The sequence below is a fragment of the Sus scrofa genome, chromosome 9 (assembly GCF_000003025.6).
Source record: "Sus scrofa isolate TJ Tabasco breed Duroc chromosome 9, Sscrofa11.1, whole genome shotgun sequence".
Classification (NCBI taxonomy): domain Eukaryota; kingdom Metazoa; phylum Chordata; class Mammalia; order Artiodactyla; family Suidae; genus Sus; species Sus scrofa.
In genome coordinates this window covers 106,930,202-106,945,566 of record NC_010451.4, presented here as the reverse complement: position 1 = coordinate 106,945,566, position 15,365 = coordinate 106,930,202, and the positions used below count along the sequence as shown (strand labels likewise).

Sequence of the window (15,365 nt, the reverse complement as noted above, 5' to 3'; positions counted from 1 at the left end):
CCACTTTATGAAGAAGAGTTTACAGCAAAACAGAGAAGCCTAGAAAGAGGTTAGCAATTTAGAAATTAATCATAATGAGCAATGTGTGTCAGAAAAAAATTTCTATTAGTGGCTCACCTCTTCACACCCACTGTGACATAAAAATAAAATCCAGAAAGTCCCATTTCAAAGATTTTCATCCTATAGTCATTTCAGTCCTCACCTCTCTGAATCACCAGCACAGTCCTGCAGATCAGTTAATTCCCCAGGGCTAACAGTGACCTCGTCTTATTTACAAAGCTGGACTCTTCTACAAAGGACTTTTCTCTTGAGATTTGCTTATCTTTATACCTGCACTGATGCGGCAGAGCTCCAATCTGTTGGTCTTAAAACTTTCTCCGGAAGGGGGCTGGTTAGGTGAATTGCTAAGAAAGCAGGTTTGAAGTATTAACTGATTATGTTAATTATTATGATTTTTAAAAGCAGCTATTGCACTTATGCACACACCCCAAGGTGATCATCACAAACTGTCCACTTTCTTTTTTTAACGGCTGCACCTATGGCATATGAAGTTCTCAGGCCAGGGACTGACTCCAAACCACATCTGCAACCTATGCCACAGTTGTAGTAATGTCAGATCCTTTACGCCACTGTACTGGGGCTGGGGATTGAACTTGCACCTCCACAGTGACCCGAGCTGCTGCAGTTGAATTCTTAACTCACTGTGCCACTGTTTGTAAAGTTTAAAATATGTACAGATTAGTAAAAATCTCTGAAAATGACCTAAGTATCATGCACCCTGGGAAATGCTGGGCCTTTGTCAGTAGTTTAGGGTTCCCGCCAGGGCTGAAAACTATCAGGAATCAAAAGGCCAACCAGCTAAATATGTGACCTTGTTCAGAGGAACTGCAGAGAGGAGGCTTCCGTGTGACAATCTGATTCTGGATAGCAACCCCATCAGGATGATTAAATTTTCAGTGATACCTTCCTTAAGGAAACTCAAGACAGGGCAGGTAAGCACTTCCTAGGGGCCAAGTTCACTCAGGTTTGAGTTTTTAACTTTGCTGGCTTTGGGTACTGAGATCTTTCATCCTCCTTAAAACACTTCAGATGATGAGCCTGAAACAATTCCAATTCCAACTGGAAACAATTCCAATTCTTCTTCCAGCACTTAAAAAGTGACTCATCACATTTTTAATAAGTAAACAAGTAACTGCCTGGTTTTAATAAGAAGAAATGAGACAAAAAAACAAAAGAGGGGGAGCTCCCATCATGGCTCAGTGGTTAACGAATCCAACTAGGAACCATGAGGTTGCGGGTTCGATTCCTGGCCTTGCTCAGTGGGTTAAGGATCCGGCGTTGCCGTGAGCTGTGGTGTAGGTTGCAGAGGAGGCTCAGAGTTGCTGTGGCTCTGGCGCAGGCTGGCAGCTGCAGCTCTGATTCAACCCCTAGCCTAGGAACCTCCAAATGCCACGGGAGCGGCCCAAGAAATGGCAAAAAGACAGAAAAAAAAAAAAAGAAGTGCACAATATATCTCATTTTTCCAATCAAGAGATTTCTATCAGCTGAATCCACTTCAGAGTCCAACACTGTGTGGTGACTGATAATGCGTAACTCCTGTGAAGCTGCAGTCCTGTACTTCTTGTTACCTCACCTCGCCTCCTTAAAAGGACTTGTCAGAAATAACTGAGTAGATGCATGTCAAAACTATAGGGTGGGAAGTTCCTGTTGTGGCTCAGTGGTACCAGACCCAACTAGTGTCCATGAGGATACAGGTTCGAACCCTGCCCCCGCTCCGTGGATCGGGCATTGGCGTGATCGGTGGTCTAAGTCTCAGACGCAGCTCGGATCCCGCGTTGTTGTGGCTGTGGCTGTGTTGCAGACTGGGGGCTGCAGCTCTGATTTGACCATTGGCCTGGGAACTTCCACAGGCCACAGGTACAACCCTAAAAAGCAAAAGACAAAAGTGTACATATATAGTGTGTGATGTTTCTCACAATGTTAAAAGAGAATACAAATATTGTCAACCTTCCCTTAATCAGGGCTGTTTAAATCTGGGCACCAGCAGCACTGCTGTCTCCAGGGGGCTTCTAAGGCTCCGCCTCCTCCCAGACCCAATGAATCAGAATCTGCCTTTTAACTAAATCCCCAGGTGATCCCTAAGCATCAGCTTAAACAGTCTTTCAGAATCGGCTTTGCTGGGGTCTGCTCCTCTGCATCCTAATATCACCTATGAAAAGAATCTCCCTCCCTCCCCTCACCCAAATGTCTTTAAGTCAACTTTCAAGTCTTGTAGACAGACCACCTTTAAGAAATTTATTTGGGGAAGTTCCCATTGTGGCTCAGCAGGTTAAGAACCTGACTAGTAACCAGGAGGATGTGGGTTCGATCCCTGGCCTCACTCAGTGAGTTAAGGATCTGGCATTGCTGCAACCTGTGGCGTAGTTGCAAATGTGGCTTCCATCCAGTGTTGCCGTGGCTGTGGCATGGGCTGGCAGCTGTAGCTCTGATTTGACTGCTAGCCTGGGAACCTCCATATACCGCAGGTACAGCACTTATAAAGAGAAAAGGAAAAAAAGAAATTTATTTCACCAGGACCCAACCCTCAGAGTCTGATTACATTTCTCAGTGGTGGGGCCTAGTTAAGAGGACTTTTTTAAAACATCCCCAAGTAATTCTGATGTGTAGTAAGTGAGAAGCACAGGAATCAACTATTTTCTCTCTGCAGGGCTGCTTGTCAATGCAGAGTTGTTACAATCAATTTACACCACAGGAGTGGCTCAGATGACAGTGGTTTCTCAAGCATGGACAGGCTTGCTCAAGTACAGGCTGCCGGCCCCACCTGAGTTTCTGAGTCAACGGGCCTGAATCCGTAAGTGGGGCCTCAATCTGCATTTCTAGCAAGTTCCCAGGTCAGGGGACCCACACGCTCTGAGAACCACAGATTATAATACCACAGAAAGCGATCTGAAAAAAACAGCACCGAAGGCTTTGGTTTTTAAGAGGGGTTTAAAAAAAAAAAAAAAGAGAGGGAGAAGCATTTTGGATCTGTCTTTCGCCTGGTTGGCAGGTTCAACTCCAGACTTGACTGGGAAACAGAAGGCTAACAGTCTTAGTGCACAGTCTTAGTGCACAGTCTTAGGGCACAGTCTTAGGGCACAGTCTTAGTGCCCAAACGGTCAGCATCCAGCAGTTGCTTAATCAACCCCAAACGAAGCTACCTATGAGAACTGAAATGCGGCAGCTGCCTGACTTCTGTCATAACAACTTTTATAAAAGATGTTCAGTCCAAAGAAAGACTCCACTCACCAAACCCCACAGAGCACCAGGAGAGGTAGCGGTGATCGTTGCTGCTCTGGGCGTGTTGTACATTAAGGCCAGCTCGCCGAAACTCCCACGATTGTCGTAGTTCCCAACACACCTCCCAACACCGTCGCATTTCACATAAATATCAAATGTCCCTCTGTTGGACAGGTGGAAGAAAAGATGTAAAAGTAATTCAAGCTAAATCTCACTGCAAAATACACAAGCCCTGGGCAATAAAATCTCCATCTTTCTGGGTTGTTTTGTTTTGTTTTGTTTTTTTAACATCACTTATCGCTTAGTCTTGCTGCTTGGACGTCATGACACATTTGCCTGTCTGGAAGGGTAAACAGTAAGAGGTTCCCTTCTGCCCTGGCCCAGCCATCCAACTTCCTCCCAGAAATGCTGCTGCTCCCAGCATCTTCCACATCCGTGCAGAGGTCTTCCCACTGGGGAGCAGCAGTAGCTGGGGGCATGCCCAGGGAGCCCCTCTCAGGCACATCAGGGTAATAGGAACCCTCCCCAGATTGTCATCCATGGGTGACAGTTGTTGCTGGGCTCTTATTGTCCTTTCTCTTCTGTTGACCATAATAAAAGGGCATCAATGTGTGACACAGATTCCTCCACCCCAGTTCCAGACAAGCAGAAAGATAAGACCATCAACGGGACTAAGGTGAGGCCTATATTTGTGCCTGCTGGGGCCACTGAGACTAAACTGCACATATTTAAGATAATACATGATCAAAATATAATGAGGAATGCAACCAAACAGAAAATGCAAAGATAGCCATCTGAAGGGATGCGTGTACAAAACTGCTGACTGCAGTGACCTCTGAGCCTAAGAATCACGGAAGATTCTAGGGGCATTCATTTAAAGAGCCTTTGTTTCTCTAATAAACATGTATGACTTGTGAGAACAGAAGAATAGCTTGGAGTTCCCTGGTGGCTCGGTGGGTGAAAGATCTGGTGTTGTCATTGCTGTGGCTCTGGTTACAGCTGTGGCATGGGTTCGATCTCTGGCCCAGGAACTTCCACATGCCGCAAATGAAGCAAAAACGTTTTGAAGGAGTTCTCATTATGGTACAACAGGATTGGCAGCATCCTGCAGGTTCAGTCCCCGGCCCAGAACAGTGTGTTAAGGATCCAGTGTTGCTGCAGCTGTGGCAAAGGTTGCAGCTGTGGCTCAGATCTGATCCCTGGCCCAAGGCGCTCCGTATGCCACAGGGCAGCCAAAAAAAAAAATAATACTGCTCTAGCAATCTGGTCAGCCACAACTGTATAGGACTCACAGGATCCTTTACATTCTAAATAAGGGACTGGAACACAGGAGCCCAAAGCAGGCTGCCTGCTTCCTTAAATCAAGTTTTATGGGAATGACAAGCACACCAGCTGTTTCTGCATTATCAGTAGCTGACTCATGCTAGACAGCAGTGTTGAGCAGTTGCAACATAGATCTCATGGCCTGCAGACCCTACAAAATTTACTCCCTGGCTCTTTAGATCATCTGGCCCTTTGTTAGACTGACCCTCAAACTAAAGCAAAAAGTGATAGAAATGCACACTAAATATCTAATCCTGGTCTTTTTATGGTATTTTCATGGTTATCTTTTAACTGCATTTCTTTTCCTAGGCAAATAAAACTCTGGATCACTGTACTGCATATCATCCAGATCCTATGTTTCCATAAACTTCATTCTTCCTCTGGAGAACACTTTCCAGGTACTGTATTTTATCAGAGAAGGTTTCAAGGTTTGCTCAAACACCTGTGAGGGCAGATAGGCAAAATTTTGTGGCTTTATTCTGTGGCTAAACCCTAGCAAAGACAAAACATAGAGAGCTTTTAAGATTAAGGGAATGATTACGAACAGTAGAGGTAAAACAAAAGCAAAAACATAAGATATTAGACAAAAGGTATTCAAAAATAAGAATAATTGGTTTGGGGAGTTCCCTTGTGGTCTAGTGGTTAGGACTTGGTGCTTTCACTCAGCCCTGGATTCAATCCCTGGCCTGGGAACTGAGAGCCTACATCAAGCTGTTGCACACCATGGTCAAAAAACTTTTTAGAAATAAAATAAATTTTTTTTTTTTTTGCTTTTTAGGGCCGCACCTGAGGCATATGGAAGTTCCCAGGCTAGGGGTCTAATCAGAGCTACAGCTGCCGGCCTACGCCACAGCCACAGCAACATGGGATCTTTAACTCACTGAGCAAGACCAGGGATCGAACCTACAACCTCATGGTTCCTAGTCGGATTTGTTTCCACTACACAACATGAACTCCCAAAATAAAATTATTTTTAAAAAAATAATTAAAAAATAAAAATGCTTTAGCTATTGATAGAATTCGAATTTTAAAAGGAGAGTAACTGGTTTTTTAAATATAATTCATGGCTAGAAGCGTTGTTTCAGAGATAGCTTCCAGAATTTGTTTCATGCATAGTATTGTTGAGTACAGATTTGTTCGTCTCTTTATACTTTTGCTCTAAAATGGTTTTCCACATTTCTGCTTTGAATAGGATAAAATACACAACAAATATCCTGATGAGAAGGATAGTCACAGATCAGTCCTGTTAAAATCACATCAGTCTAAAACTGCTGAAATACTGTGTGCTGCTTTTTCAGATTTCTCATCCGAGAATGTGAGGCCCTGGGCAGTGCAGGGCCAACGGAGAGGGGACACACGGTGGTCAAGAGACCTGCACGCTGAACTGGCGCCAAACCCATCATCTGGGTGACCTCGCATCACTTCTGTGTGCCTGGGAGTTTTCATCTGTCAAAGGGGTGATGAGGATCTAACTGGAAAGGGAGGGTACTGTATACAAATGCATGGAGTTCTTCTAGTCAAAAATTATCCCTGTGCTGTATTCGGGGTTCCTATAATTTAATACAATTAAAGAGCTGAGTGAATTTCTGAGGCTTTTTGTTGATGAAGGCTGTTAATGGTACCAAAATCATGACCTTAATTTATATGTGGGAAAATTCTAAAATCATAGTGTCCCCTCAGCCCTGGCTAGTGCAGCCCACAGGTCACCAAGGCCTCAGGGATGAGGGCCTGGAGGGCTCAGAGGGCACCTGTGACGATGCAGGAAAGGTACCACTCACAGAGCCCAGATCAGGAAACAATGCCTAAGCAGAGAGACAGACAGAAAGGCCTCTGAGGAGAACACAACTCAACCCAGTGCAATCCACCAAATCAGGCTGGGAGCTGGTCTGTGTTCTGCACCAGTGGGCGGGGGTAAGGGTGCCGAATGTCTCATCAACACTTTATCGCTGCTCTTCAGAGGAAATGAAGACTCAGTTTAGACTGCTCTCCAAGCACATTTTAGGTCTGTTACTTCATTATTGCTGAAAGCACACTGTTCTTTTATTTACTTTTTATTGAAGGGTAGTTGGCTTACTATGTTGGTCATTTCTACTATACAGCCAAGTGATTTGGCTATACATACATATATATATAAAATCATTTCCATGTTCTATCATGGTTTACCACAGAGTATTGAATATAGTTCCCTGTGCTATACAGGAGGACTTGTTGTTCTATATAACAGTTTGCATCTGTTAATCGCAAACTCCCAATCCTTCCTTCCCCAAGTCCCTCCCTCTGGGCAACCACAAGGCTGTTTTCTATCTATGAGCCTCTTTCTTCTGTTTCATAGATAAATTCATTTGTGTCATATTTTAGATTCCACATACAAGTGATGTCATATGGTATTTGTCTTTCTCTGACTTACTTCACTTAGTTTGATAATCTCTAGGTCCACTCATGTTGCTCCAAATGGCATTGTTTCATTCTTTTCATGGCTGAGTAGTATTCCACTCTGTGCAAGTGTGCATGCATGTGTCTGCAAGTGCTACCTCTTCTTCATCCATTCATGTGTTGATGGACGTTAAGGTTGTTTCCATGTCTCAGCTATTGTGCATGCTCCCGCTATGAACATAGGGGCGCGTATATCTTTTTCTTTTAATTTTTATTCCTTTTTTTCATCAATTATCTTCACATTTTTTTCATTTTTTAAAGTTTTATTGATGTATAGTTGATTTACAATGTTGTGGCATGTATCTTTTTGAATTAGAGTTTTCTCCAGATATCTTCCCAGGAGTGAGATTGCTGGATCATATGGTAGTTCTATTTTTAGTTTTCTGAAAAACCGCCACACAGTTTTTCATAGTGGCTGCACCAATATACGTTCCCACCAACCGTGTAGGAGGGTTCCCTTTTCTCCACACCCTCTCCAGCATTTATTGTTTGTAGCTTTTTAAATGATGGCCATCTGGCCAGTGTGAGATGGTACTTCATTGGAGTTTTGATCTGCATTTCTCTAATAATTAGCGATGTTGAGCATCTTTTCATGAAGCACGATGTTTCTGTGATGAAGTCAAGCACGACTTCAGTTTTTTTAAATTAGATTTTTCAATATAAATGCGGGCCTTTTTACTTAATTTCTCTATAGCATTTTTAAGAAACAAATATAATAATGCATATACAACTCCTGGAAGGATGCACAGACCCCTCACTCTGCTGGTCAGACAATGTTAAAGCAGTGGGAAGAAAGAATAACCTTTCACCTTAGGCCACTCTGAAATATTTGACTTTTTAACCAGGCACATATTGTACTTCACAGTTAACAATAAAGAACCTTTTCGGAGAACATAACAGACTAAATGGTATGGATTCCACATCCAGATGGTGTGCTACACTTGTATTCTCAATCGCAACAGGCATCACTAACCCTGTAGCAGACATAACTACCTCTCAGGTACAAGTTAACGCATGAGGAGGCTCCAGGTAAATGGCTGAGATTCACAGATGAACCAAAAGACACCAACTTCCTCTGTACTTTACGCCTCTTTTCCTGCTCTAACACGGTGTCACTGGATGGGCTCACAGCAGGTTTAGGGTGCCCATGATGCAGGAATAAGGATAAAGAGGCAAAAGCCATTATCATAAGTTGATCTGTCAGTCATTCTAATAACTACTAGGATTTTCACTGCATTTCAGCAGTGAAGTTATGCAGAACTTACCTATCGATTACGTAAAAGTTATCGCCATCATCGCCTTGATCAATTACATGTTCCCCTTCCTTGACCAATTTTTCAAACATGGCATCTAATACTTGAGACATCTGCTCCTATTTTTCAAAAAGAAAAGACAGAATCTTTGTTTATTTAGAACATGTTTTCTTAAGTAACCATAATTAGCTTTATATTTCTGTGGACAAGCTCAAAGAAATGGAAATATCATCACTGCCATTAAGTATTAAAAAATACATAGGACAGTCTTCTTCACCGCATACAAATGAGATGATTATATATTTTCTCTCATATTCAGTTTCTGAATAAAAGTAATTATAATTAGTCTATTTCAGAATATTTGCAACTATCACCACTTTCAATATGTAAAATTAACGACCAAACCATCATATATACCTTGTGAAATATAATCTTAGCAACTAAAATAACCAGGATAATAAAGAACTAGAGCAAATGTCTTTTAAAGATAACTGAACTTTTTAAAAACTTCCCTATTTTGGTCATCACTAGAATTTATGTAGAGATTACCTACCTAAACATTTACCTGACTCCAATCCTTCTTGGTTTAGGCTCCAAAACAAAACACAACAGCAACAACAAGAACAAAAGCAAAACCAAAAATGATTGTGGCAAATAGTCTATCACTATTTTTTGTCACTAAGGTTCTCTTCAAGAAGCAACCACGGACCTTACGAGGATGGATCAAACTTAGCCTATTTAACACTTTTATTCGCTAAAGTGAGCTTGATAGGGCTTAAGGATAAACCTTAAATTAAGTGAGAATAAACTAGGAGGCAAAAGAGATCTCCCCTCCCAACAAGGACAGGAACAATTCAAAGACCTTTGAATAGTCATAAAAACGGATATGAAGCAACAGGATGATGCAAAGTAATGGAAACGTCAGATTTCAAAATTAAATTTATGTTTATCACAGAGGAAACATGGGGGTGAGGAATACGTTAGGAGACTGGGGTGAACATATGTGCACCATTATATATAAAATAGATGAGTAACAAGCACCTACTGTATAGCACAGGGAAATCTCCTCAATACTGTGTAGTAACCTATATGGGAAAAGAATCTGAAAAGGAATGGATATATGCATAGGTATAACTGATTTACTTTGCTGCACATCTGAAATTAAGTCAACTATATTCCAATAAAATTTTTTTAAAAAGCAAAGTCAGAAGTCGTACAAAGGTTTAGGGTTACCCTCTCTGGTTATAAAAAGGGTACAACCCAACTTCCCAGGCCAACATCAAGTATTACTATAAACAGACTAAGGCACTGAAGATAGATCAGAGGGGGGAAATGCAAGTTGAAAACACAAGTTGAAGAAACACAAAACATTGGAGGTTCCCGTCGTGGCTCAGTGGTTAACGAATCCGATTAGGAACCATGAGGATTCGGGTTCGATCCCTGGCCTTGCTCAGTGGGTTGGGGATCTGGCGTTGCTGTGAGCTTTGGTGTAGGTTGCAGATGTGGCTTGGATCCCGTGCTGCTGTGGCTCTGGTGTAAGCCGGCAGCTACAGCTCTGATTTGACCCCTAGCCTGGGAACCTCCATATGCTGTGGGAGCGGCCCAAGAAAATGGCAAAAAGACCAAAAAAAAAAAAAAAAAGGAAACACAAAATATCCTGGATCAAGAGCATGAACAGGCCACGTGCGATTCTCCTGTTTTGAGATCCCATTAACATTGCAGAGAGAACATGAAGGTGTGACTCCACAACCATGAGAATAGGAAGCGGAAACTGGAGGAGAGATTTCTAGAGCAAAGGGAAGGTAATGGCAGGTGGCAGGGAGAGGGGAAAGGCACGTGGAGCCTGGGGAAAGGCAGGTGGGCCTGAGGCGTGGAGGGCCAACCACCTGTCAGAGCACCAGAGGCTCCAGATGGGGAAACACCTGGTCTGGCAGAACGGGGTTGAGACACCGCTGAAGACAAGGGCACTGACTCAAAGTCCTCCACGACCAGCCAATACTTTCCTTCCAAAGGCCTCCACCCTGAACCCATGACGCCTAGCAACCAGGTGTTAACCAGTCTTCCCAGGCAAAAGATCAGGGTCATGTTCTTGGTAGAAACATAAATTAATGAGAGAGAACTCGAACAGCTCCTGTGAAGACTGGTGCCCTGGAAAGAGGACCCTTGCTTGCTGGGATGAGGGGGTCCCCCAGGTTAACTGCTGGCTCCCTGCCACTCTGCCCACAGGACACGGGGCTGACAGGCCTGCCCTACTTACTCAGGGCTCCAAGTCAGCTCTGTGTTGCTCTCTGGTAGCCAACATGACTAAGACGAATGGCAAACTAACACCAGGTGAGCTAGAAAATTCAGGAGCAGTGATGAGCGTTCAGAAAGTTCAACTTTATATGCCCAGAGATGGTCAAGAGGATGTTACAGCCATGGGATGAAAAAGGGGATATTTAGAGAAAGAGCCAATTAGAAAAAAATGGGTAAGGTGAACAATGACAACGCAATTATGAAAATTTTTTCCTCCATTAAATATTTTTCTGGAGCAGTTTTAGGTTCACAGCAAAATGGGGCAAAACATATAGAGTTCTCACCTGCCTGCTGCATCTCCCACAGTCTCTTCTCTACTATCAACAACCCCCACCAGAGGGTACATTTACTACAAGTGATAAACTGACGTCAATGTCATTATCACTCCAAGTCTGCGGCTGACATTCAGGTTCACCCTTGGGGCTGTATACTCCGTGGGTTTCGACAAATATATAATGACATATACCCATCCTTATGGAATTTTTTTTAAGGAAACAAAGAACTAAGAGGGTAAGAGTTGCCGCTGTGACTCAGTAGGTTAAGAACCTCACACAGTGTCTGTGAGGATGTAGGTTTGATCCCTGCCCTCCCTCACTCAGTGGGTGAAGGAGCCAGTGTTGACACCATCTGTGGTGTAGGTCACAGATGGAGGCCGGATCTGGCATTGCCTTGGCTGGGGCGTAGGCCTCAGCAGCAGCTCTGATTTCACCCCTAGCCTGGAAACTTCCATATGCTGCCGGTGTGGCCCTAAAATAAAAAAATAAAAAAAAATAAAAAAAAAAAAGAACCAAGAAAGTAAATTAAAACCAGCAACTTCAAAGAAAGTCCATAGAGAAATGAAAAGATCAGATTTTCAGAGAAAGTGCTAAGACAGACAACAAAGGGGATGATAAAGAAATATGGGGAGTTCCCGTCGTGGCGCAGTGGTTAACGAATCCGACTAGGAACCATGAGGTTGCGGGTTCGGTCCCTGCCCTTGCTCAGTGGGTTAACGATCCGGCGTTGCCGTGAGCTGTGGTGTAGGTTGCAGACGCGGCTCGGATCCCGCGTTGCTGTGGCTCTGGCTTAGGCCGGTGTCTACGGCTCCGATTCAGCCCCTAGCCTGGGAACCTCCATATGCCGCGGGAGCGGCCCAAGAAATAGCAACAACAACAACAACAACAACAAAAGACAAAAGACAAAAAAAAAAAAAGAAATATGGGATGAACTTTTCAGCACCAAAGGATGTAGGTTTTCAGACTGAAAGGGCTCCCTCAAGGGCCCGGCACAACTGATGAGCGGATCCACCACACCCACATACAATGCAGTTTTCAGAACACCAAAGACACAGAACTGACCCTCGAGACCTCCAGAAAAAGGGGAAGGAGATCGACGTTCAACTTCTTTCACAATAAACAGGAATGCAAACACACACTGAAATGCAAGACCTTTCTTCACCTGTCAGACTCAGGAAGACTGAAGTGTTAGAATACACTGTTGGAGATGGCACAGGAAGGAGGCATTCTTTGGCAGATGGCTGATGGGAAGGAAGTCAAACGAACAGACCTCAGAGGGCACACTGTCAGCAGTCAATAACATTCCGAACACGCTACCCTCACCATTCCTTGTTCAGAAAGTTATTCTCTAGGGATGTGTGAAGTGACATGTGCACAAGCATTTTTCATTGCAAAATATGCATCACAACAAAAATTTGAAAACTTAAGTTTGTCTGCAGAGCGATGGATAAGTTTGGCACATCTATACATTGGAGAGCTAGGCAGCTATAAACAAATATGAGAAATGTTAAGACCCTGATCTTTTACTGGAGTCGCTGACAAGCTCGAGAACACTCAAAAAAGGGCAACCAGGAAATGTGAACCCTGCAGGGAGAAGAACCGTCAGGGAACCGGAAGCATTCCAGTGAGAGAAACTGGAGTGAACACACCTGCTATCTGCTGTCACACTGATGATGGTGGTGACCCCAGAGGCCAGGACTGTGACTTCTGGGTGGACGTTTCTGGAAATTTTGGAACAATGTAAAGACCTGCCTAGGAAGGAGAGCTGTCTAGCAGCGACGGGGCCTGTCTCGCAAAGAGAGGTGCTCCCTGCCCTGTTCAGGTAGGCAGGCCTCCTTCCCTCCACATGCTGTCAGTGGGGCTCAGTGTTTTTCAAACTGTGTATTCTGGGACCCAGAGGTTTTGTGGAGGTGCTTCAGTGATGAATTCTGTGAAGAGCTGATTTTTTAATATAATTTTAAAAAATGAAGTATAGTTAATTTACAACGTGTTAGTTTCAGGTGTACAGCTAAATGATTCATTATGTGTGTGTGTGTGTGTATTTGTATGTATTCTGTTTTTTTTTTTTTTTTTTTGGCTTTCTAGGGCTGTACCTGCAGCATATGGAGGTTCCCAGGCTAGGGGTCAAATCAGAGCTGTAACTGCCGGCCACAGCCACGCTAGATCCGAGCCACATCTGTGACTTACACCACAGCTCAGGGCAATGACAGATCCTTAACCCACTGAGAGTGGCCAGGGATTGAACCTGCGCCCTCAGGGATACTAGTCAGATTTGTTTCTGCTGAGCCATGACGGGAACTCCTATGTATTCTTTTTCAGATTCTTTTCTCTTATAGGTTATTATGAAATATTGAGTAGAGTTCCCTGTGCTCTACAGTAGGTTCCTGATAGTCATCTATTTTATATACAGTAGTATGTATGTGTTAAATCCCAAATTCATCCTTAAGGTGTATTCTAACCATTAAATATTGCTGTCTTTTTTTTTTTTTTTTTTTAAAGGGCCATACCTGCTACATAGGGAGGTTCCCAGACTAGGGATCTAATCGGTGCTACAGCTCCTGGCCTACACCACAGCCATTGCAGTGTCAGATTTGAGCCACATCTGTGACCTACACCACACCTCGTGGCAATGCCAGACCCTTAACCCACTGAGCAAGGCCAGGGGTCAAATCTGCAACCTCATGGTTCCTAGTCAGATTCGTTTCCACTGAGCCAGAATGGGAACTCCAATCCAACCATTCAATATTAAAACTAATGAAAATCCACGTTTGGATGGATTTTACATACAATTTTTTTAGTGAAGGGCTATTTCAGATAACAGAAAATCAGCCATTCTAAAGTGGACAAGTGTGGCCATAAAGTGGTAGAACCACCACCTGTACCTAGTTTCAAACTACTTTCATCGCCCTGAAAGGACACCCTGTGGCCATTAAGCCGTCACCCCCATTCTCCCCCCTCACTAGGCCCTGACAACCACCATCTGTTTTCTGTCTCTATGGATTTACCTATTTTGGATGTTTCATATAATGGAATCATAGAACACACAGCCTTTTTAATCTGGCTCATTTCACTCATTATCAAGTTTTTGAGGTTCCTCTACATTGTAGCATATGTTATATACTCCATTCCTTTTTACAGATGAATAATATTCACACACACACACCATCCTTTACTTATCCATTCACCTGTCAGTGGACAACTTGGGTTGTTTCAACCTTTTGGCTACTGTGAATACTGCAACTATGAACATACGTACGCGAGTGTTCTCTGGAAGACCTGTTTCAATTCTTTGGGATTTATACCTACGAGTGAAATTGCTGAGTCATATAGTAAATTCTATGCTTAGCTTTTTGAGAAACTGCCAAGCTGTTTTCCACAGGGCTTGAAAAACCTGACTACCAGCACAGGCTGCATTCCAATTTCGCCACATCCTTGCCAGCACCTGTTATTTTCCTTTTTTAAAAAATGATACCCACCCTAGTGACGGTGAAGTGGTATTTCACTGTGGTTCTGACATGTATTTCCCTAGTGACTAACCATGCAGAGCATCTTTTCATGTGCCTATTGGTCATTTGTACACCTTCTCTGGAGAAATGTCTATTCAAGTATTCGGCCCACTTTTAAGTTGGGTTATCTGTCTTTTCATTGCTGAGCTTTAAAATTCTTTTTATAGTCTGGATATGAGGCCCTTATCATTTATATGTGATACACACACAATTTGCAAATATTTTCTCCCATTCTGTACATTGTCTTTTTGCTTTTTTGGATAATGTCTTTTGATACACAAAGCTTTTTATTTTTTATCAAGTCCAATTTATCTTTTTTTCTTTCCTGACTCTTGTTTTCCATGTCTTATCTAAGAATCCACTGCTACACTCAAGGTCATAAAGACCTGCCCCTGTGTTTTCTTCTAAGAGTTTTATAGGTCTCTGATCCATCTGGAGTTAGTTCTTGTATATGGTGTGAAGTAGGAGTCCAACTTTGTTCTTTTGTCCCTGGATATCCAGCTATACCGGCAGCACTTGTTGAAAAGACGATTATTTCCCCAGTAAATGATCTCACCATTTTTGTTGAAATCAAACAGCCCTGGCTGTGTGGGTTTGTTTCTAGACTCTCAGTGTTATTACACTGTTCTATAGGTCTAACCCTAAGCCAGTAACACACCATTTTGATTGCTGTAGCTTTGTAGTAAAAGTTTTGATGTTTGTGTGAGTCCTTCAACTTTGTTCTGTTTTTCAGTATCATTTTGACAATTTGGGGCCTCTCTTCTTGTATAGTTTAATACATTAGACAACAGCTAAATGAAATGTATTAATGTATTTTCATGATTTAGCTTTATAATATATAAATATTGCCAATGTTAACTTTCATAAATACTGATAATTTTTTTTTTTTTTTTTTGCTTTTTAGGGCCGCACCCACAGCGTATGGAGATTCCCAGGCTAGGGGTCTAATCAGAGCTACAGCTGCCAGCCTACACCACAGCCACAGCAACGCCAGATCCGAG

At 42.9% G+C, this 15,365-nt stretch overlaps 1 protein-coding gene across 1 annotated transcript in view; it reads right to left on the bottom strand.

Annotated features, from left to right (window-relative positions):
- The window catches only part of PRKAR2B (protein kinase cAMP-dependent type II regulatory subunit beta), a 106,476-nt gene that overhangs the window by 11,953 nt on the left and 79,158 nt on the right, over window positions 1–15,365 (bottom strand). The window contains exons 5-6 of the mRNA XM_021102599.1: window positions 8,301–8,407; window positions 3,289–3,442 (exon numbers count right to left, since the gene is read on the bottom strand). Of these exons, the coding sequence (XP_020958258.1) occupies window positions 3,289–3,442; window positions 8,301–8,407 (261 nt within the window). The remainder of the gene's footprint in view (window positions 1–3,288; window positions 3,443–8,300; window positions 8,408–15,365) is intronic.